Source organism: Xenopus tropicalis, chromosome 6 (genome assembly GCF_000004195.4).
Source record: "Xenopus tropicalis strain Nigerian chromosome 6, UCB_Xtro_10.0, whole genome shotgun sequence".
NCBI classification, from domain to species: Eukaryota; Metazoa; Chordata; class Amphibia; order Anura; family Pipidae; genus Xenopus; species Xenopus tropicalis.
The window spans coordinates 57,059,690-57,082,855 of NC_030682.2; the positions used below are offsets into that span (position 1 = coordinate 57,059,690).

Below are 23,166 nucleotides of genomic sequence, written 5' to 3' on the forward strand. Positions count from 1 at the left end.
TTGGAGAGCCACATCCATGTCTTCAATTGGTCAGCCTTACATCATTAGGTTAAAATATGGTAATGTACACATTTGTTGTATAAATAATTGTTTTTTTATTAAGAATTGGTACAAAGCAGATGTTGAAGTTATTTACATTTCTAAGAAGAAGGCAGATTACTATTTAGCCTTTGCTGGAGTGTGTGTGACCTTTAGCAAAAGCATTGCTCCTCTATATATGTGTGACTTCTAGAAAACTAAAATGAAACTCCATTGTGGAAAATGCTTGTGCAGATCTCTGAGTTCCACAGGGAATGCTGGATTTGTAGTTATGAAGCAGGTGTCTTTTGCTCAGAGAAACATTTCCAAAAAAATCTATTTCTACTTGAAAAAAACTCCTTAATGCAGGTACAAATATTAATATTCTGAATTTCCACTAGTCATAGATTAGCAATCTGTTCTCTAAAGGATTTCTTGAGGTTGCACTGTAGCTGGAGTGCTGATAAGAAACTACCCATGTTTTATACATTATACAACAAATAAAACAAAAAAAAATACAAATGACAGAGCTATACTGTGATAGTGCTGCAGTAAGTAGAACATATTATCACAACTACTACCATAATGGTAATATTAAATGGGTAAGATCCTTTTCATAATACTTACTCATAATGGTCATTTTAGTATGAGGCTATTTTTTGTTAAAAAAACTATTGTTTTCCCCAACCAGAGTGTAGGCTCTCTTAGCCTGCACCTGGAGGGGGAAGCAATTTCAGGGTGATAGGTGCCCTTTAAGATTGTCTGATGCAAAACCTATTACAGCAATCTGACTTAACCAAGGAAAAAAAGGTCATCCTTCACATTTCCCTGCTGTTAAGCCAGACTGCCTGATGTAATAGGTTTTACTTGTGGTCTTTTTCTGAGGATTTTTTAGGGAAGATTTAACTGCGGGCTCCCACAAATAACAATTTTTTGAAAATTGCTTTCTATTCTTATTATTGTCACTAGTTTTCTAACAGTATAAAAATGAATAGGATTTCTTTTCTCTTTCTCATGTTTCCCAGTTGCAGCTCAGCAAACAAGTTTACCAACGCTTTAAAATGTTAAACTTTTATGTGTAACATAATATATCTTGTTTCAAATCTTGTTTTAAAAACGTGATCCACTTTCGCTGGAAAACAGTAGTTACTTTCAAAGAAAATGCAGTTACCGCTCATCTTTTAGAGTTCTATGTAAAAAACACTGCCACTATTTGAAATTATTATATACTTAAAAGTGAGGAAATGCTTAGTTCACAGATCCACTTTACACAGTACCACCCTTTGTACTGTATTAACACATTAATGCTCACATTTCTTTTTGATCTCTTCAGCAAGGTCAATGCATTTTAAGATTCGTTGCTTCTCTGCTAGCAGCTCCTCCCTGGTTACTTGCCCTAGGAGTTTCTTTGCAAATAAGTTTTGATCTTGCATAAAAAGCCCAACTGATGCCCTGCTGGATGAAGGCAATGTGTCCAGAATGCCCGTCGTGAAAGAGAAGTGGATATGCTTATCCCGTTTCATGCCTGGTGCCCTTTCTTCAACCCAGGTCAGCGGCCTATGAGATAAAAGCCTTACTGAAAAAGACAATATAAAAAGACACCTTTTTCCTAAAGCAACTAGGCTATGAATTGTAAATGTATTTAAAGTGCCCACTGGAAAATACATTTAGTACAGACAATATAATATGCCAATAATGTAAACTGCAAAAAGCCTTGAAAAGTTATAAAGGCACAGCTCATATGTCTTTGACTTAATATCACATATCACATATCATATCACAAATGAGAGAAATGTAAGTGCCAAGTGATGACTTGTCAGCTTACCTGTAGATAATGTACTCACCTGTTTTCAGCAGTCAGGAAATGTGCTGTAAGTTTGGAGTAGTTCAGTTCTTTTTGCTCCTCTCTTGTGGCTGAGGTGACGATTAGATCACCAAACAGATCAACAAGCCAGCTCAGTCGAGCAATGCCACTAAAAGATGGGAATCCAGAAAGGTTCTCATCTAGATGCCCTCCTAAAGCAGAAAGAAATACCAAGTTTTTCATTAATAATCTTAGGCTAAACATTATAACAGTTTATCTAAAAAAAAAAAAAAATATTTTATACCAACTAAGTTATGCAGTTAATTAATGGTTAATGAGTAATTAATATATTCATTTTACTACTCATTTACCAGAAATTAGTAATGAAATGCACTGTAGTGTATTCGAGTTGCCTGCACAAAGGGTTGTGATACATTTATGTATAGGCCTTACCAGTAAAATGCAACACCCCTTCCACAAGCTTTTTGCCCTGTACTTCCTTCTTCAGTTGCTTGTATTGCTCTGTAAGCAGCTCTATGTGTTCCACGTGCAGGACTTTTCCTTCAGTAAACAGAAAAACATAAATGTCAGGGCCAGTTTAGAGTACGGCAGTTAAAATATTTGCCGATAGCTTCTAAAATGAAATAGTGAGCCAGAAGGGGATCATCTCTCTGTATATATGCATAGCTCATGATTGGATCACAGGAAAACTTAATCTAAGGCTGATGCAGTCCTTGACTGATGAGATTTTCCAGCCTCCCTGATGAATATCTGAATAAGCCCTGATCAGATATCCCAGTACCCACTGACAGTTAAGCTTGGGTTCACAAGGGAGCCTGATTACCCGTCCCCCCCTTAGGTTGGTTCCAGACTCCCAGTAGTGTTCAGTCCTGTTCTTCTCCAACTCAGGCACTGGAAAGTGCTGCTTTCACCACTGGTATTTGTGTGAAGGTCGGGACAAAAGAAGTTAAAAAGGGCACTCAAGCAAAAGTTTTTATAAAACTTTTTATAAAAGCCTTTCTAATTCAATAGGCTTATTATAAACTGTTTTCTACAATAAGAAGAAAATAAGCTGTGTCCCTGTGTTTATTGCGAGGTCATTAACACAGTGTATGTGTATAAATAACCTCACAACAAACACAGGCATGCAGCCTATATAATTCCATATTTCTTTGTTTTATAAATTAAGCCATATGCATATGAATCCAGACCCATGACTAAAAGAAGCACCTACAAAAAATGAAAGGATATAAGCAAGATTGGTAAGTGGGTTAATTACTTAAAATAACTACACAGTTATTGTAAAGTCAAAAAACACACAACAATATCTGTAGGTCCTGCTGTAACAGTTAAAAATAGCCCTCTGACTAGTAGCCACTTTACTGACAACAGCATGATAGCAGCCCAGGAAAAGGCGGCTGGCAGTCCTGTCTTCCCTGGTCTGACCTACACTCAAACACTGATGCTCTACAATTAAAATGCACATCCAGGGCTGTGCTAAAAATATACAGAAAGAATTTCAAAAATAGCAACTGACATCAAGGAGAGCTCAGGTTTCCAGAAATACTCTCGCACTTGCATCTAGGACATTAATAACTAGCCCCTTATGTGTAATGGAATCAAGTTATAGCTTTTGTGGCAGTGTAACACTTGTGATAACTTTGCTAGAAGGAGACCCAATATCATAAAAGTCTGAGCACCCCACAAGTTTTCAGGATCAATAACTTCCAGCACTTGAAAGACACACTCATGCACATACATAGGGCCCACCATAACCAACAGCATCTGGAGCTTCCTAACAGGGGATAGAACACCTCCAGTGTTGGAAACATGTTTTAAATTATAGCTGCCCTTTAAAAACATCCTTTTAAAGAATGCTGATTGCAGTTTTGATGGACCTTCTCCTTTCTCCACCTCAGTAATTCTTTCCCTGTAATATCACCCTTACCCTACTGACAACTAGGTGGGTTACAAGCAACACCCCCTGTCCAAGAGTGTGAAGGCTCCCAGCAAAGTTGCAATCAATATTTTTTTTTGTCCCCATTCATCCTAAACAGCATAGTAGTAGAATAATGTGGGGTAACAAAAAACAAAAAAGGTATTGGAAGGTATTTTGGACCATGAACTGCTTTACCTTTCTGCTCAGCAAGTCTCCATAAATCATATGCTGCTTCTGCTGACAACGCCATAGGGTACTCCACCAGGACATGTTTACCAACCTCTAGGAAATGCCTTTAACAAAATACCAGCAAAATCATTATATATAATAACAAAGTAACTAAAATCTAATTTTTGCATGTCAAAATGTATTAATCAAATTATAATATGACAAGTGCTGCTGAGCTATTGTAGGTATAAATGTGCCCTCCAATAAAACACAATTCCTAAAACGTAACAAAAGGCACTAAGTTTGTCCTAGTGCAGTATCCCATAGCAACTAATAAGATGTTAACGCTACCTGTTGATTGGCTGCTATTGGTTATTGCTCCTGGGCAAATGTAGTGCTTTTATTACATAACCCCTAATACCTGCAACCTTGTGGAGTGCTGGGTGGAGTGGGAACCCGTTGGCCCGACTGTAAGATGCAGACATGGGTGGCAGACAGGTGGACAAGCGCGGAGCAGAAGTGATGTCAATATGTTTCCGGTCTTTGCCAGCTGGTCACCGTGATGCTGTGCTCTTATCAGGGGAGAGGGGGGAGTAAATAATCTCCCTCCCTGATAATATGGCAATTACTAAGAATAATTTCTTTGGGGGTTTTCATGGGGCCTTTCCAGGGTTTATGGGACAAAAGGGAATTCTATGTCACAACAGGGGAGGAGTGGTGGATCCATGTAAATGTCAAGAGGCTGGGGAAGTTTATTAGCTGGTGGTAACCACCTGCTGGTATGTTGTGGCACTGGTGTGGGCAGGGCTAACAGGTTCGAGAATGGTAGAGTCATGCATAGTGTGGACCTTTACTGGTTGGTGGAGATGTGGTAGTGAATGGGGTTCCCTGTGGAAAGATGAAGATAACAATACTTTTTTTTTGTCACTTCCATGAGCAACTTGCCATAATAATTTGATCCTTTGTTTGGTTAGACAGGTATACAATGTTGGTTAGGAAATTGTTAACTTCTGAATTACGGAAAGGCCATCTCCCATAGACTCCATTATAAGCAAATAATTCCAATTTTAAAAAATGATTTCCTTTCTCTGTAATAATGAAACAGTACCTTGTACTTGATCCCAACTAAGATATAATTAATCCTTATTGGAGGCAAACTAAGCCTATTGGGTTTATTCAATATTTAAATGATTTTTAGCAGATTTAAGTTATGGAGATCCAAATTACAGAAAGAGCCCTTATCCGGAAAACCCCAGGTCCCATACCTATACTCATTAACTATCTCCTGCTCTTAACTAGAAGCATTAGAAAAACCAGAGAATAATTTAATTGTACTTATCTTATGTAATTTTTTTTATAATAAGTAGTCTGGCATTCTGATATCATTTACACTGATTTACTTCTTTAATTAATTACATATCTGAGTAGGGAATGCTATCTGAACAACTGGCTGCACTGGATTATGTGCTGACCTGAATGCTATAGTAGCTTAAAGGGACAGTATACATCTAAAAACACCTTTGCTAAAAATTAAGACAATAAATAGGACATATGCTCAAATTATTAAAATTACTCATACTTCCCAACATTTGAAAAAAAGAGGGACAAAAAGAAATGCCGCACATAGAGCGACTTATTTAATTAAGTTTAAGAAACACTGTATCTTTTTAAGCATTCAGTGGAAGAGAAATGATGGACTATTCACTAACAATCGGGGTCTGCGGGCCGAACTGTTAAAATCGAGATGGCCCCATGATCGGGAAGGAGGTGTGGGAGGTATGCATTCTGCCTTATGCTCGAATTTAAAAAAATCCATAACTTCCTATTTTTCACCTTTATACAGCAATAACTTGAAAGTTGGGCTATTTTTACCCTATCCTTTTAGAGTTTCAGAGTTCAAAGCTCCCTATCTACCTGAAGGGACCCCTCCCATGAATAAAACTTAAATGTCACCCTTTTATATTCCTGATAATGTTAATTTTGGCCTTTCTTTCAGGCAGGCAGAAGAATTAGGGATAATTGACCAGATTAAAATATTAAAATCATCTCAACGGCCTTTCTTATAAACAGGGTCCAGTGGAAAAAGTAGCACTGAACTGCTTTGTACATTCATAGGTAAGACACGTGCATAAAAATCCAAACTATAACTACCTGACACTTTCTTCGTGGTTCTGATTATCTGTACAAATAAAAGCAGCATCAATATCTTTACTTTTCAGTGCTTCATCCAGCTCAATTTGCTTTGCATTATTAAACTGGTCAAGTTTTCTCCTGAGTAAAAGAAAGAATATGAGATATGTTTACAGTTGCACAATGAGGAAAACAATGCAGAACCATACAATTGGCCTGGTGAATGAGATGTATGGAAAGCAGATTAATAATTCCGATTTTTACACCATCTGTGGCGTCATATTTCTTATTAACAAAATAATCATGACTCCTAGCTTATAAATATGTATTTGAGAATACAAACTAACCTTGATACAAAGCCAATAAGTTTCAGACTCTCTGAGGGGCTGGACTGCAATGGGTTGAGGAGGTCCCGAATTCTCATAGAGCCAGCAATGCCAATTCCCACCACTACTGCGCCAAACATTTTATTATCCTAGAAAATGTATAATAAAGTTATTAAAGTAAATGAGAAAAAGCAGAATAGCAAATCTCATATCATATAATATCCGTGCAATCTGATTTTTTGACAGATGGCGCCATTCAACTTGCAGCAAGCAGCAGTTCCATCAGACTGAAAACTGAATAAGATTATGAGCATGGGTAAGATTTCAACCAGGTTATCATCTGTATGTTATTTCTGTTTCTGTGTGGCTTTACTCGGGGTAAGTCATTTTCCACTCACACTCAAAAAGATTCAGGCAGACGGGTCAATTGACTTTTGTTGAAATTAAGCAGGTGCTTGATAGGGACTTAAGAGTGCAAGCTCCATGGGGGCAGAATTATGCGAATTGTAAGTCATCAGAAAATTTCTGCACAAACAGTAGAAAGAAAAACAGCTATTTCATATTATATGGAAAGAAATATTAAGTATATGAAAAAAGTAAAAAAACTTCTATGGGGTATATACTTACTGTATATACTCGAGTATAAGCCTAGTTTTTCAGCACCCAAATTGTGCTGAAAAAAGTCACCCTCGGCTTATACTCGAGTTGGGTGCCGTGGGTCCTTCTAGACTAGCACCCAATCTCCTTTGTGTGCAAATTAGGCACCTGCAACCAGACCCTCCAGTGCCCTGGCCTAGGCTCCCACTAGCAATACTTATTTCCCCTTACATCCCTCCGGGACTGGGTCTGCTGCCAGTTTGCCAATGTGCAATGAGCGTGGGGTAGTACTCATATTGTTTTTGTTGACCCTCTTCTCCACTTACAGAGCTAGTTTACTGTTTTTCTTTGAAATAAATATTGAAAAACATATACCCCACTGATGGCTCAATTAATGTAATTTTATTGGTATTTATTTTGATTATTAAAACTTAGCAGTAGCTGCTGCATTTCCCACCCTAGGCTTATACTCGAGTCAATACGTTTTTCCAGTTTTCTTAGGTAAAATTAGGTACCTCGGCTTATATTCGGATCGGCTTATACTCAAGTATATACGGTACTTTTTCATATGACTGTACTGTATATGGTTTACTTCAGTTTTTGAGATAATGCAGCAGTTAAATTCATTATAGTCTGGTTGATGAAGGATATTTTGCAACTAAAACATAATTATTTGCTTAGGTGTTAGACACCTTTTAACCAAGACAAAAGAAAACATGATTAATATTTAGTAGATTAGTAAGCAAGTATAAACATATTCTGTTAACTGTTAACCTAGCTCTCCTAAACTCTCAACCGACTCAATTCAGAGTTTAAATGTTTAGTTGTAGATTAGAGGAGGACCTACGGGTAAAGCTTGGACACTGTAAGGAGACAGGGGAGGCGATGGGAATTGCTATGTGTAAGTGTGAGAAGCAAAAAGAGAGACGTGCAGAAGTATTGTGTGCTGTATACCTGCTTCCCTGCAAGAAGTCTGTAATAAAGTGTGTGTGATTCTTTGCAACTGGGTTAAGATGCCTACTTTTTTAGTAAAGACCGTGTACATGCATTTGACAGTAATGGGTGCCTGCCAGCCACAGGTAGCCCTGTTACAAGCCAACAGTATTACTTGGAAAAAGAAAGATTATTAAATAAAAAAAACCTGTAATGGTTTTGCAAGACTCCAGTGTCCCCAGTAAAGACTATAATGAATTTATCCGCCGCTTTATCCCAGAGCGAATCTGAAATACAGCCTCCTAAATACTTTAAAGGTTCAGTGGATTAAAACTGGTATTATTCACAGATATGCTGCATGAGCTGGGATCGGATTCAGAGCACAGCTGTTCAGAGATCCATATGAAATGTGACCTTTTGACCAGCTTATACTATTATTTAGGAAATTATATTCCGTTTGCTTTCAGTTAATTAAAGTGATACTGACACTAAAAAACTACTCTTCAAAATATGAATGTATGTAAAAAGTTACCTATAGGTCACGTTGATCATTTTTCACAGATAGGGCTGCTTTTGTAAGTAATTGTTGTTTGAAGTTCCTAAACCTGACTGTTTTGCCAACCTGACTGTCCCTTCTCAGCCTGTCAGTTATCATTTCTAATGCTAACAGACTCCTGCTGCACAAATATGGCTGCCCCCTCATAAAGCAACATGGGGGATCAGATGGGTAACATAAAAACAAATACTATTATGGAAAAATTATAAATAGCATGCAAAGGCAGTTGTAAAAAGGGTTTAATTTCTGGTGTCGGTATCTCTTTAACACCTGGTTGTATGACACACTGGTAACTGTTAAGTAATTCTGCAACTGCATAGAAGCTGGTTTCAGTATTGTTAAAGGGGTTGTTCACCTTCACATAAATGAAGCTATTTTAGCAGATTAGGTCATTTTAATAAAATATGTAATTTATCTGTTTTAGAGAAAATTACCTCTGAAGATAGCGTTTCTGTATAGGGCAGGATACAGCAGAGGCACCAGGGGAGGGGGTCGCTGAACCCTTTCTGCACAAGCCTGTGTCAGCGTGTGGAAGCTCTGTGTAACACTGAGCACTGGCAGTAGGAGTCTAAAGCTACTGTGCATGTTGCTTTTCTTGCCTCTCCTCTGATTGGCTGCTAAACTGCCCGGCACCTGGTGCTGCTGCTGTCTCTGCTATGAATGTTCAGGGAGGGAGGGGGGAGCAGGGGGGAAGCTCCCATGTGACTCACATTGCAGGGAAGAAACAAATGCTCCGCCTCCCTGAAATGTTTCTGTATGCCTTTGTGTGAACTGCAGCTTTTACAGTAAGTGTTAAACAGCTTATTCAAACACATAGATACACAGTCTTTGCGTGGCACATATTATCATACTCAGGGGAACATAATCTATCTTTTGGGTAGCAGTGAGAAAAGGTGGACAAACCCTTTAATGGGACTTGAAGCTCCTTTGCTTTCCACTGAACCTACGCACCAAACAGTGTGAAAAGCAGAGGAACTTTAAGTCACACAACCCATTACTTTACAACAAGGTGGGGGAGGTTGCATTATACTGTGAGTAAAAGGGGGGGTGGGGAAACTGGTTTCATTGAAAACAGGCAGACTATTACAATCTGTGAAATCAGGCATTTCTGTGTAAATATATATTCTGGAAGGTTAGTGTTTATGTACCTTACCTACATAAGCATAACTAAACAAAGTCTTGTCAAAAAGAGAGTATTATTATTATTAACATTTATTTATAAAGCGCCAACATATTCCGCAGCGCTGTACAATAAGTGGGTTACATACATTGGACATACAGAGTAACATATAAAGCAATCAATAACCGATACAAGAGGTGAAGAGGGCCCTGCCCAAAAGAGCTTACAATCTACAAGTATATTTAGCTTCTCCAGAGGGACATGAGAAGGTGAAAAAGAAATCATTCTATACTAGTAAAATGGGTAAAAATGTAAATTAGAATGCAACCAACAAATAGTCTTTATTTCTAATGTACTACAGAAAAACATCTGAAATGAAAATTTATTTGGAAGGTGAACAACCCATTTAAACTAATGCACTGATGCTGGAAATTAATTACAACAACTTGGGTTCCAAAGATTCCAGTATACGGAAATGAATGATATATGTATAACTCTGAATTGTGTTATACTGTATATTTACTTGTCAGTTATATTTAACTGACCCTATTCCTTAAGCATTAAAAATTCCACATTGCTAGTTTAGAAAAATTTGCATTTATATGCAAGCCATTTATACCCTTAAAGGAGAAGGAAAGGCTAATAAAGAGTTAATCTCAAGCTGCAGGCATACCTTCAGTTGTCTCAATAGTGCCCTTAAGTCTCCCCATATTTCTCCTGTTCAGATGATCAGAAGCATAATAGGGGGAAAAAATGCTGAGCTGTGTAAAGAAAGTTCCCATAATGCCATGCTCCTCCACCAAGACCAAGACTGGTTACATGCTCAGTTTGTAAGACTATGAGGAAGCTTCCTGCTGATTGGCCCAGATCCACATTCCTATGGGGGGGAGTGAGTTCTTAGCATTCTTTGGGGAGGGGGTGCAGGAGAGGGGAGAGAGGAGAGAGCTGGCACATGAATTACAGACACAAGAAATCTTTTGTATATATGTATATTTTTATTTATAAAGCGCTACTTATGTACGCAGCGCTGTACAGTAGAATACATTAATACGAACAGGGGGTTAATAAGATAATAGATAAATACAAAGTATAACAATAAATACAAATAAATACAAGATACAGTTGCAATAAGTTAAGAGTCAAAGACACAAGAGGATGGAGGTCCCTGCCCCGTAGAGCTTACAATCTATATGGGAGGGTAACTTACAGACACAAATAGGCAAATATAAGTGCTGTAGGTCACAGTGGGTGACATTACAATATAAGTGCTGATTCCCAGATCAGGTGCTGGGCGAGTTCTCCAAAAGGTAGTCTTTTAGTTTGGTTTTAAAAAGACTGGGGGAGGATTCTCTCCGGAGGAAATCAGGGAGGGCATTCCAGATGTAAGGGGCAGCAAGGCAGAAAGGTTAAGGCGGGAAACAGCAGTTGTAGTGGGGGGCGCAGCCAAGCGATTGCTCTGCGAGGAACGAAGGAGTCGGCCAGGGACGTACGGAGACACAAGGGAAGAGATGTAGTGAGGAGCAGAGGAATGGAGGGCTTTGAAGGTTAGAAGAAGTTTGTAAGATATTCTTTGTTTAATAGGAAGCCACGATAAGGCCTTTAGCAGGGGAGGGGCCTGAACTCTCCTGGATGAGAGGAGGAGAATTCTGGCAGCAGTATTTAATATAGACTGTAGGGGGGAAAGATGGGAGTTAGGGAGGCCGGTTAATAACAGGTTGCAGTAGTCCAGTCGGGATAGGATGAGGGCATGCATGAGCAGCCTAGCTGTTGCAGTAGAGAGAAAGGGACAGATTTTGCCAATATTGCGTAAGAAAAAGTGACAGGTTTTGACAGTGGAGTTAATGTGGTCAGAGAAGGAGAGACAGGAGTCAAAGATCACCCCCAAACAGCGTGACGAATCGACAGGGTTGATGAGGGTGCCTTCAATAGAGATAGAAAAGGGGGGAGTAGGACCAGGCTTAGGCGGAAAGATCATTAGTTCAGATTTTGACAGAGACCTCAGTGCAGCTTTTCTGTGAGTGCTTATGGCTGTATTTACATAGACTTTCTGATAAAGCTTACTTAGTTTTTACCTTTCCTTCTGTCTGTGACATCTTAGGTTAGCCATTCTGGCTAATTTGCCAGAACCAAAGATTGTCAGTCAAGGCCTGAAAGAAGGAGAAAGAGGATCCATCTAAATACTTGGAAAGTATTTTTTACAATGAGAGCTGCGAAGTTGTGGCTTTCTCTTCCTGAATCAGTTGTACTGGCTAATACATTAGAGAGCTGGTTGAATGCCTTTTTGGCAAGTGAGGGAATACAGGGTTATGGGAGATAGCTCTTAGTACAAGTTGATCCAGGGACTGGTCCAATTGCCATCTTGGAGTCAGGAAGGAATTTTACCTCCATCTGAGGCAAATTAGAGAGGCTTTGGAAGAATTTTTTTTTTGCATTCCTGTGGATCAACTAGCAATTGGACAGGTTTATATAGATATAAAAGTCTGAGCTAGATGGATGGGTGCCTTTTTCTAACCTTGCTTGCTATGTTACTATGTATAAAAGATGGATCACATGCAACAAAATATCAAGCAAACACATAACTGTTTTACATACATTTGCCAAGTCAGAAAACATATATTACATAAATAAATAAAAATCAAGCAATTGTTAACAGTGGCATAAAATAAGGTTATATATAAATATATAAATCCCCCTCCCCCAAACTAACACACATTTTTTTCTGTGCCTTGAATAGCATTTGATCCTCATTTGTCAGCACTTAAGTACTAACAGCTATAACATTCTGTATGCCTTATCTCTTATCTGCTATTCACAGGACACATGGGCAGATGAGAGGTTCCAGTGCTACAAAGTCATTTTTACAAAGGTTATTAGAGTTTCTGAAGTTAATGTTGTATTTTAAAACCTCATACCAACTGTACATTATATTTAAGTGTTTCTAAATTTTAGGGAAATATATTTTTAGTAACTATTTATATTGAAAAACTCAACATAATCTAAGAAAAACTACTAGCACCAATTGCAAGTGGAAATTAGCTCTAAGGTTTTTACATACAATAAAGGCTATTAATCTCCAAAAGACTATATAAAGCAAATCTGGTTGGCTCTAAGGAATTGTATGAAACACAGATGATGCATACTGACTTTCCTTTGTACACTTTGGATAGTTATATCTCACTTCTTATTTTCCAAAGGTGATCATATCTTAATTATATTGTTATAAGGTTATAGGTTTTAATTTTGCAAGTACAAAATAATATAAAATAGCAGCGCATAATAATAGCTAAAAGACCAAAGACAATGAAAAAGAAAATATAATGGAAAAAAAATAATAATGTAAAAATGAATTAATAGGAATGTTCTTTTAATGACAGCACTGAGTAATGTAATTTTTGTTCATATGTTCATATTTAGTTGCAATAGTAACAAGGCAGGTAGCACAGCATGCCAGTATTTTATTAAATGGCTTTTCAATTTGAATTTGGCTTTTAGCAGACACCTAAATGACTATAGTATAGAGATGTAAGCAAACTTATGAAAATGACAACAGTAAATGACGTACAATGCATCTCTATAGTACCAGGCAGAGTGGAACAAGTGACTGGTATAAACTGGCAGTAGCGCGCTGGGACTATGAAGACATACTTGTTTAGGCCTTACAAATACCAGTGACTAACAACAAATGTAATAAGCAGACTGTGTCGGACTCAAAGTGCAACTGCATTCAAAGGAATGTATTCTAAAATGTAAAGTTGTTTGCACAAAAAATATGTAATCACGTGCCTGTAAAGTGCCCTTGAAATCCCAATTAAGGAAGAGGACCATAAGATCAGAAGGCAGATTTTTTCTTTCCTGAAAATTTTGCAACTCAAGAATTGGTAACGCTTGGGTTCCTGAGTAGTCCCTATTTCTTTCCTCGAATGAGAGGCAAAAGAATAAGAGATAAAAAGTTAGGAATGTGAGAAAATGCAAGATATCTTCTTAACTGTAGTTCAGTCTGTTGTTGGTGTATAACTCACAGTTCCTGTTTACCATGGAATTTAAATCGGTAGGCTTGGGGAAGCTGTTTTTCCTAGTAGTAGGTAAAACAGAGGTTTGTAAAGTGATATGCTTATTTCTATTACTAGAAGAGCAAATAATGCAAGCTGAATGCAGAACAATGTGTGCCTCAAGCAGAGTTAAGCTGCAAAAATGTTATTTAAGCTGACTTGCTGCATTCTTATATACGCAAATGATCTGCATGCTGTAGCATCCCCACCCAAATGTTGATACAGTGTTTTCATACATGTGGGTGCAGGCCCAGCCTCGAAGGCAATTCAATTAGGATTTGTGGTAAAATAGATTATATCAGGAAATATAGCATGGGGATAACTAACAACCATAGGAGTCATGTAGTAACATTCAACATCCTAGCACCAGTCTGGTATTTTTTTCTTATTGATTTAACTGTATTTTCTGCCATCTATCAATACATGATAACAGTGTGTGTATGGCTGGAGGGGGGGGGTATTAAGCAGCAGCATGGTTACAAAATATGGAGATATTTTTAACTGTGTATTTTATTTATGCTTTCTATTCCAAATTGTATCCAGTCACAGAACTGTGTGTGGGGAATTCTAATACAGTGTACTATAAATTAAAGACATAGAGTAGTGCATTAACCAATAGGTTATGTACGTAAGGATTATATTGTCCTTAAGATGGTCATACACGTGTACATTTTTAAAAGATCTTTTCATTATTGTACAACCAAGCTTATCTTTATATGATCAGTTTGATTTGTCCATCAAGAAAAAATAACCATTTCAAGCATCTAGTTGAAGCTGCCTGCTTGGCCCTGAAAACAACTGGACAATGGATTAATTTCATTGTTAAAGGAGAAGGAATGGCAAAGTCACTTGCGGGTGCCAAAATGTTAGGCACCCCCAAGTGACTTTAATCGCCTATCTTGTACCCCGGGGTGGTGGCCCTGTAGACAGAAAACAGCACCAGCCCGGGGTAGCTGTAGCGAGCGCTTCCTTCTTCCTGCTTTGTTTTCCGGCAAATGCCAGTGGTTGGCGCATGCGCAGTAGAGTGAAAAGCCGACTTCTCTGTTAAAGTTCGGCTTTTTCACTCTCCTGCGCATGCGCAAGCGAAGCAGGAAGGAGGAAGCGCTGCAGCTACCCCGGGCTGGTGCTGTTCTTTCCGAACAGGGGCACCAGCACCTAACACTTTGGCACCCCCAAGTGACTTTGCCTTTCCTTCTCCTTTAAGGGCTAAAATTTTTAAACCTGTTTGATGTGTGTGGCACACACAGACAACATAGGGCAGACAGAGCATGGCACACTCTAGCAGCATAGGGCAAGCAGAGCATGACGCACATAGGTAGCATAGGGCAGGCAAAGTATGGCACATACAGACTGCATAGGACAGGCAGAGTATGGCACAAAAAGGCAGCATAGGGCAGACAGAGTATGGCATACACAGGTGGGGTAGGGTAGGCAGAATATGGCACACACAGGCAGCATAGGGCATACAAAGTATGGCACACACAAGTAGGGTAGGGCAAGCAGAGTATGGCACACACACAGGCAGGGTAGGGCAGGCAGAGTATGGCACACAAGCAGGGTTGGCAGGTAGAGTATGGTACACAGGCAGCATAGGGCAGGCAGAGTGTGGCACACACAGGCAGGGTAGGGTGTGTAATTATGTGCTGGAGGAGGAGGAGGCAGCATATGGATTCAAGGGTGTGTCTTAATTCTTTTTACATATGAATGAACTGCCACCATTAATGTGGGCATGGGCTTAAAAGCTCTTGTGATAACATGGGTGTGGTTTGAAGTGGGTGTGGTTTAAAAAAGGGGAGTGGCCAGAACTGGCTTCCATTAGGGGCTCTCTATATGCTAGAGAAATTCTGGCCCTCTGTACCACAAACTTTGGACAGCACTGTTCTATAACATACTAAAAGTTAGCCAGAAGTTTAACCACCCCTTAAACATGTATAGTGCTCAACTTGCCTTATAGGCTGCACAGTGGCAAATGATTTAACAGTATCATCAAAGTTTGCACAATTAATTTTTATTTTTCAAATATCCTTAAATAAATATCCTTAAATAAAAGTGCAGGAATATTCCTCACCTCTTGAATCATTATCCAGCTCACTGGGTCCAGAATTGTAGGTATTACAAGCAATAGGTAGAAATCGATAAGAAAAAAAAGTGAGAAATTGAAACAGGTCAAAGTCCAAATGTCAATCCATAATCCCAGATAACCAATAAAGAGTTATGAAAATCCACCTGCTCTCTTCTCTCTATAGCATTCTTTCTAAACACTCACCCTTGGGCCACATGATAACTCTTTCCCTGTCATTGTGTGCATGATTAAAGTATATTTCCAGAAGGGGATTATGTTGTTTTTGTTGTTTTCCAGCATGTTCCAAAATTCATAAATGCAACTCACTTTAAACAGTTGTCCAAGTAATAGTATTGTCCTGGTTGGGAGGGACTATTTGTATAATTGAAGTCTGATTTCTCTGGAAGCAAACAGTTTTGTGCAAGATCCTTTCAGTAGAGTTTAAAAAAATATACTACTTCAGTATAGAATGAACAAGTAAGAATGTTGGCAGCTTGAAGGGGATGCTATAGTCCTGTGCCCACATTATGCACAGTGGGAGTTCCCTAGGATATATATGTTCACTATACGGCTAAAAATATTATATTAGTAAAGACACAATTATTCATTCATTTATTCATTGCTCAGTCAGGCTTAATTGCTTGCATGATATAAATGCCTGGGTCCGCTCTCTGTGTAGTATATTCCTGTATTTACCCATCAATCTTTTGTTGCTGACAAGTTTCTGTCTCAGTCTGTTATATTTATAAAGACACCATTTGAGTTGTTTACATAAGGCAGTAAAATCCATTTTTTGTGAGCAATGAATTTGTGTATCTAATTCAGCTTTTTTGTTGTACCACATCCATACCACAATGGTAAAAGTTATTATATCAAGCAAGCATTTTCTGTGGATCAGGATCAATGGATCATTTCTGTATGCATACATGTTTTCAAGCCATCTGCAGTAGATATTGTGTTTCCCTTTTGAATGAAAGGGAAGCAGTTGCCAACATTTTGGCATTGCCTTACAGGTAACATACTCTACCTGAATAGTTTTATTTGTTTAATCTACATTAGATTATATATTCATTATAAGGTTGTGCTGCTCTGTAGGAGCACACTGATATGTCCAATGTCACTATTCTGTCTGCATACCTCCCAACTGTCCTGATTTTCGCAGGACAGTCCCAATTTTGACAGCTCAGCCCACAGTCCCGGATTCTTTCTTTAAAGTCCCTCATTTCCCTTTGATATCCTGCACTGAATGCTAAAAAAGATACAATGTTTCTCAAACTTAATTAAATAAGTGGGCTTTTGGCAGAGAGCCCAGAAAAACTTGCAGCTTAGGGCTAGGGGCAATTTTACCGTCATTAGCAAAACTATAATAACACATAAAACAAGACCCCAAAACCCACAGAAATGTGTTCAAACTTTAAATAACCTGCCAAATTTTGTAAAATGGGAGTGGTATTTGGGGGGGTGGTCGCAAAAATGGCTGTGGTCAAAAAAAATCCCTGCTCTACGTGTGGCATTTTTTTTGTCGCTCGTTACATTTTTAAAATGTTGGGGGGTATGTGTGTGCGATGCTGTCACATCACAATGCTGTGGTGCAAAATTTGAAATAAAACTTCATTGCTTGTCTGTAGAAAGAACTGGTAGGATATTGCTTTCCTTTAATGCTTACATTTTATCACAAAATCGTAATTTTTGCCAAGCTCAGCTTTTTTAAACTTCCTTAAAACCACCCAAATCTAGTAATTCCATTTTTTAAATTGTGTTTGTCAAGGAAATAAAGCGCTACTAAACATTTTTGCTCAGTATCTTCATGATTAAGCATTAGAGAGTTAACACACCCAGAAGGGTGGATATTACTGTGCGTTAGCACTTTTTCAAGATCAGAAGATCAGTGATAAATATAGTTTTTCCTATAGAAAGTCCTTCTATATTATATAGGAAGCCTTGCTACAGTATATTGTCTGTAGCAATCCACTGAGCTTTCACAGAAGGATATTTCATGCAAAGCACAACAGGGTTGAATCAATGGCTATTTCCATCTAACCCCATAATTTATATGTATTTTGGTGATCAGGGCTTGTAAATTCTTATAAGAGATAATGCCATCATGAGACCCCCCCACCCAGTTTTGCTTTGTATTTGTTGGTTTTTAGCTTTGAAAGTATTAGTTCAAAGGCTCTTTGAACTAATAAAATCAGAGAAATTAGCATCATGTAAGCTCTTTAGTAAAAAAAATAGTAATAATGCAGAGAAAGAAATGTCTGCATATGGAAGAAGTCCTTAAATATAATGCTTAAAGTAAAATGTCAGTTTCTTGCTAGGGGCAGTCCAAAGTGTTCATGAAAAATGATTTAACATTAGGCACCAATTTAACCCTGTGCTGCTGTCATTGCAAGCAACTGAACAAGTGTTGATGTCAACAATAGAGGTTCATTGAAATATAACTATGTATATGTTGAAATGGCATAATACTGTTATAAGCCATTATCCTCAACTGTTCTTCTTAATTAATCTAATTAATACAATTCAGGTGATTAACTTGAATGGTTCATTCTTTAATAATCAAGAATTTAATTATTCACTATAGCATTAAGGCTAATGCGACATGAAGCGTATGGTGTATATTTTCGGCATCTGAAAAACTCTTGCAAAGAATATGCCCCATACGCCTACAACTCCACCAACTGAGCCTGCACCTGAATGAATTGAATACGCTCTGGTGCAGGCACATGTAGCATATATCTGCATAAAAATGTGAGACTTTGCATTTTTCGTGTTTTTATGTGGATAACGGCTACATGTGCCTGCACCCGAGTGTATTCAATGCTTTCAGGTAAAGGCACAGGTAAGAGGATTTTGAAGCGTAAGAGCATATTCACAGCAAGCGTTAGCTTTAGGCTTATGCCACTCGTAGCATATCCTAGGCAAGCTTAGAATAGGCTCCTACACTTGAAATAACTTGTACTAGTGCATGCACCGAGGAGCACTAAATATTCTCGGCTTGCCGAAAGGCATTTGCCTAAAGGTGGCATCGGTCGCACGAAAGATCGTACAATCCACCACTAACCGTTCAGGGCTGAAAGGGCAGATAAGGAGGTAGAAACAATAGGATTTCTACCTCCTTCTGCCGATTTAGCCCCGAAGACAGATTTTGCTCAGGCGCCTTCTATGGCGCCCGATCAAAATCTTAAAAACCGGGCCGATCGGTGAGTCGACCGTTATCAGCAGCATCCTGCGATATCGGTCAACACACCCACTTGCCATACACGCACCGAATATCGTACGAAACGAGGTTTCGTACGATATTATCGGTGCGTGTATGGACAGCTTAAGGGTTGCTTTTACCAGAGCCAAGAACCCTAGCCCAAACCATGAAAGACATATATAACATATCTAGACCACTATTCCTAATTGTCCTTACACTATCAGACAGGCAGCAGTTGTGCTGACATCCACCAAATGCCAACTAGTCCCGGATTCTTTCTTTAAAGTCCCCCAAGAGATCTGTTTAGCTTATTAGTTACAATTGTATCCAAGTGCAGGTGTAGCTTGTTAAGTTTTTCTTATAAGCCCACTTATTTAATTAAGTTTGGGAAACGTATCTTTTTTAGCGTTCAGTGCAGGATATCAAAGGGAAATCCGGAGACTTGCAGCTTAGGGCTAGGGGCAATTTTACCTGAGCAAAACTGTAATAACACATAAAATAAGACCCCAAAACCCCCAGAAATGTGTTCAAAATTTAAATAACCTGCCAAATTTTGTAAAATGGGAGTGGTATTTAGGGGGGGTGGTCGCAAAAATGGCTGTGGTCAAAAAAATTCCCTGCTCAATAGGATTGTTATGCCTCCAATAAGGATTGATTATATATTAGTTAGGATCAAGTACAAGGTACTGATTTATGGAGAAAGATGAAATTATTTTTAAAAATTTGAATTATTTTACTAAAATTGAGTATATGGGAGAAGGGCTTCTGGTAATTCAGAACATTCTGGATAACGGATTTCCAGATAATTGATCTTATAATAGTATATGAGTTATAGTATGTATGTTCACTATAAGGCCAAAGTATCTCAACAACCCTCTTTATTAAAGAGTGAAGTTGGGGTTTGCTACAGTCCACTATAGTGAAATTTATGTTTATGGGATTTTTAAGGGCATATTTATTATTTAGTGAAAGTGAGTTTTCACCTACTGATAAATACTCTTCTAAAAATCCTATTTAAATTGATAGAGGGTGGCTGAATGTTACTGTGGCGGACTGTGGCGAGCTTTAGTTTAACTGCTTATCTTCAGTTCTGTATTGCATAAATGTTATTTCTGGTGCACCAAAAAGAAAAGAAAGTAATTATTATTTATAATGGTTCTAAACTTGGATCTTGAAACCAGCGTAGTAGTAACTCACCTAATGATGTAAAAATATGTTACAAAAAAAGATGTGTGAAAACTCTCTGTAACTTTAAATGAAAAGCATACAATGCATATAAACGTTTACTGTTTTTGCTATGTACAGAAGGATTGTTGCACCCAGCTGATTGTTCCTGTGCCTCTCACTGCCTCTTTACCAAGAGAAAACAACAGGTTGACACGTATTCCTCATGTGATTTCAGACGTTTACAAGTAAGAAACCCTTTATTCAATTGGTTGTCAATGGAAAATTATCACATGAATCAAGACATAATCTGTGGGGTAGTCTAAATGATAATTTTGGCTATTTTAGTTTTTCTATAGTTCATATAGAATTATATTGAAGTATCATAGTGGAGATTTTTAGGGAACCCTAACGTTAAGGTCAATAAACAACCCTTACTAACCCTTTTTAGTGTAGTGATTATAGGGACGGTAGGAGATAAATGTATCCCCCACAAATCATCAACCTTGTTTGATCTCTACTAGGACCCCCTTTTCCAGGTCATTAAAAAGAGGGTTTGATCACATAAAGTACTCAGTGGTAGAAAATTTATCTTCAAGCACAAGTGCAAAGTGGAAGCAAAAAGACAACATTCATACTGGTACTTGCACAGACAAAAGATCCATTAATCTTGTGGTGAGTTCAAATACGACCGTCTGATTACTCGCAAGTGCATGCACTGACATAAGAAAACCCTGGAATTACTACCAGCCTGCACCTGGCAGTATATCCATAGTATAAGTTCAATAGTAAGTTCAATATAGTTGCAGATGACTTGTACCAAGAGTATCATGCAGTTATTATGTAATGTGTTGGAAGTAACACCATTCTAACACAAACTATGTGGAAATTGTGTCCATGTAACTTGAAAGCAATTTGTCAGAATGGCCACTAATTTGCAACACAATGCACAAAATGCAGTTATGTTGAAATCCTGGGGGAAAGGCAGTACTGTGGATAAAAAACATGGCACTTTGCATATGAACTTCACTTGAATGGTGTGCCACTTTTGTAAACAAAGCTTTCAGAATGCCAATCTCTCAGGCCTGTAGCTAGAAGAGGCAAATAGCACTGCATAAAGAAGCCTGCACTTCTTCAATCAAAATACAACATTTAGCCTGATAAACCTGTTTAATGTGCTTCTACAAAGTTATTGTGCTTATAATGATCGGGATTACTCTATAAACTGATGGTTACCCAATAAGTTTTCACCCCCAAAAACTGAATTTACATATATTAGCACTGATGTCTTTTTTCTAACTGAAAATGCTTGCAATGTATCTTGATTTTGTAGTGTGTCTAATTGTGTCTTCTTTCTGGCTATGGATGTCAAGTCAACAAGATAACAGGGCAGCATGCAAGCTTAATTTAAAAAAAAAAAAAAAAAAAAAGCGTAATTCTTCAATGCTCTTTACCTGTGCTCCTATCCCAGAACAAAGGGAAAATATATAACAAGACCAAAAGAGTAAGCGAGGAGGCAGAACTAAGCTGCAAATATTATTTATTAATAGTTCAGCACTACATGTATGGGGATTTCATGCCCTCTGTGAAGTGTCCTCAAGTGTTATTATAATATTATCTACAAAGAACCCTGGTGCCAGCATTCCTCATTTTGTTGGGACAGATTTAAAGCAACATTGAGTGATTTTAATGTTGTTGGTGAGGATCCCTTACTGAAGGAAGTCAGGGAACCCTAAACACTTCAGAACTTCAGAGATCTCTACTGAATACTGTTGAACACCAGAACTTATTAATAACATCATAACAGACTTTTCTGTCTGGTTTATGGTAACATGTATGGCACACACAAGCAGCATAGGCAGTACATAAAGTGACACAATACTGGCACTGATACTACAGTCTGTGATATCAGTGATATCACCCCCCCTCCCAGCAGGGAAGGTAGCAAGATAGCAGCTCCATGACACCTGTATTGCTAAAAGTGAAAGATCAGAAATAGCACTCAATAGTAAAAAATCCAGCTCATGACTGCTTCAGTTTCATGGAGTAGGAAAAAAAATAGCTTGTTTAAATAGCTAATTGAAAGCAGTTCTAAGGGAGGTGACAGACAGGGTGATTAGTCGCCCCGCAACAAATCTTCGTTGCCATAGGCAACTAATCTCCCTGCAATGCGATCCCACTGGCAAGAATGTATATCGGCAGTGGGATGGCATACGCGCCACTTCGGAAATCGCAGTAACGTGTATGCCATCCCACCGCCAATTTACTTTCTTGGTGGGATGGCACTGCGGGGAGATTAGTCACCCGTGGCAACAAAGATTTGTTGCGGGGCGACTAATCTCCCCGTCTGTCACCTCCCTAAAGCTGGCCACACACATGGCGATTTTCGATCTTTCGTGCGACCGATGGTCGTTCCAACCCTCCATTGACATTCAGGGCTGAATCGTCTGATATGGAGGTAGAAACAATAGGATTTCTACCTCCTTCTGTCGATTCTGCCCTGAAGGCAGATTTTGCTCAGGCGCCTTCAATGGCACCTGATCAAAATCTTTTAACCCGCCTGATTGGCGAGTCGACTGATAGCAGCAGCTTTCTGCGATATTGGTCGCCTTGCCGGTTGCCATACACGCACCGAATATCGTACGAAGCAAGGTTTCGTACAATATTATCGGTGCGTGTATGGCCAGCTTATCTACTAAGTAACTAAATGACTGCCCCCGTGGCTATACAGCAGCTTGTTTTCCTAAACTATAGTAGTGTTTCTGAACACACCAGTTTTGCAAGTGTAGGGCAAAATTACATAATATTTTAATTATTTAAAACAATTTCATTTTTGGCTACTATTCCTTTAATAAGACCTATGAGGGCCTTGCTTACTTCCTAAATCTATTTATATATTACATATACATATACAGTACATACAGACATTTTGCATTTTGACCAGTAGATGGCACTGTTTACAAATGTTTAAAATGAATGCACACATTATTCATCAGCCTATGATTAAGGTTCTGATATTGTTACACAGTAGCCACACATGTTTTTATATTTAATGGAATAAAGGAGTTAGGAGTGTGACTTTATAGCAGTGGAGCACT

At 38.4% G+C, this 23,166-nt stretch overlaps 2 protein-coding genes across 2 annotated transcripts in view; one reads left to right on the forward strand and one right to left on the reverse strand.

Annotated features, from left to right (window-relative positions):
• Window positions 1-727: 727 nt before the first annotated feature.
• blvra (biliverdin reductase A) lies at window positions 728-9,009 on the reverse strand. Its single transcript, NM_001006895.1, has 7 exons — window positions 8,906-9,009; window positions 6,407-6,534; window positions 6,081-6,200; window positions 3,957-4,054; window positions 2,276-2,383; window positions 1,863-2,034; window positions 728-1,575 (listed from the first exon to the last, which is right to left on the reverse strand). Exons 2-7 carry the CDS (start codon window positions 6,523-6,525, stop codon window positions 1,320-1,322), a joined length of 873 nt encoding a protein of 290 aa, NP_001006896.1. The 5' UTR covers window positions 6,526-6,534; window positions 8,906-9,009; the 3' UTR covers window positions 728-1,319.
• A 138-nt stretch (window positions 9,010-9,147) lies between these two features.
• Window positions 9,148-23,166, forward strand: part of coa1 (cytochrome c oxidase assembly factor 1 homolog) — a 58,491-nt gene continuing 44,472 nt past the window's right edge. The window contains exons 1-2 of the mRNA XM_002939912.5: window positions 9,148-9,256; window positions 20,210-20,316. The gene's annotated coding sequence lies outside the window, so the exon portion shown is untranslated. The remainder of the gene's footprint in view (window positions 9,257-20,209; window positions 20,317-23,166) is intronic.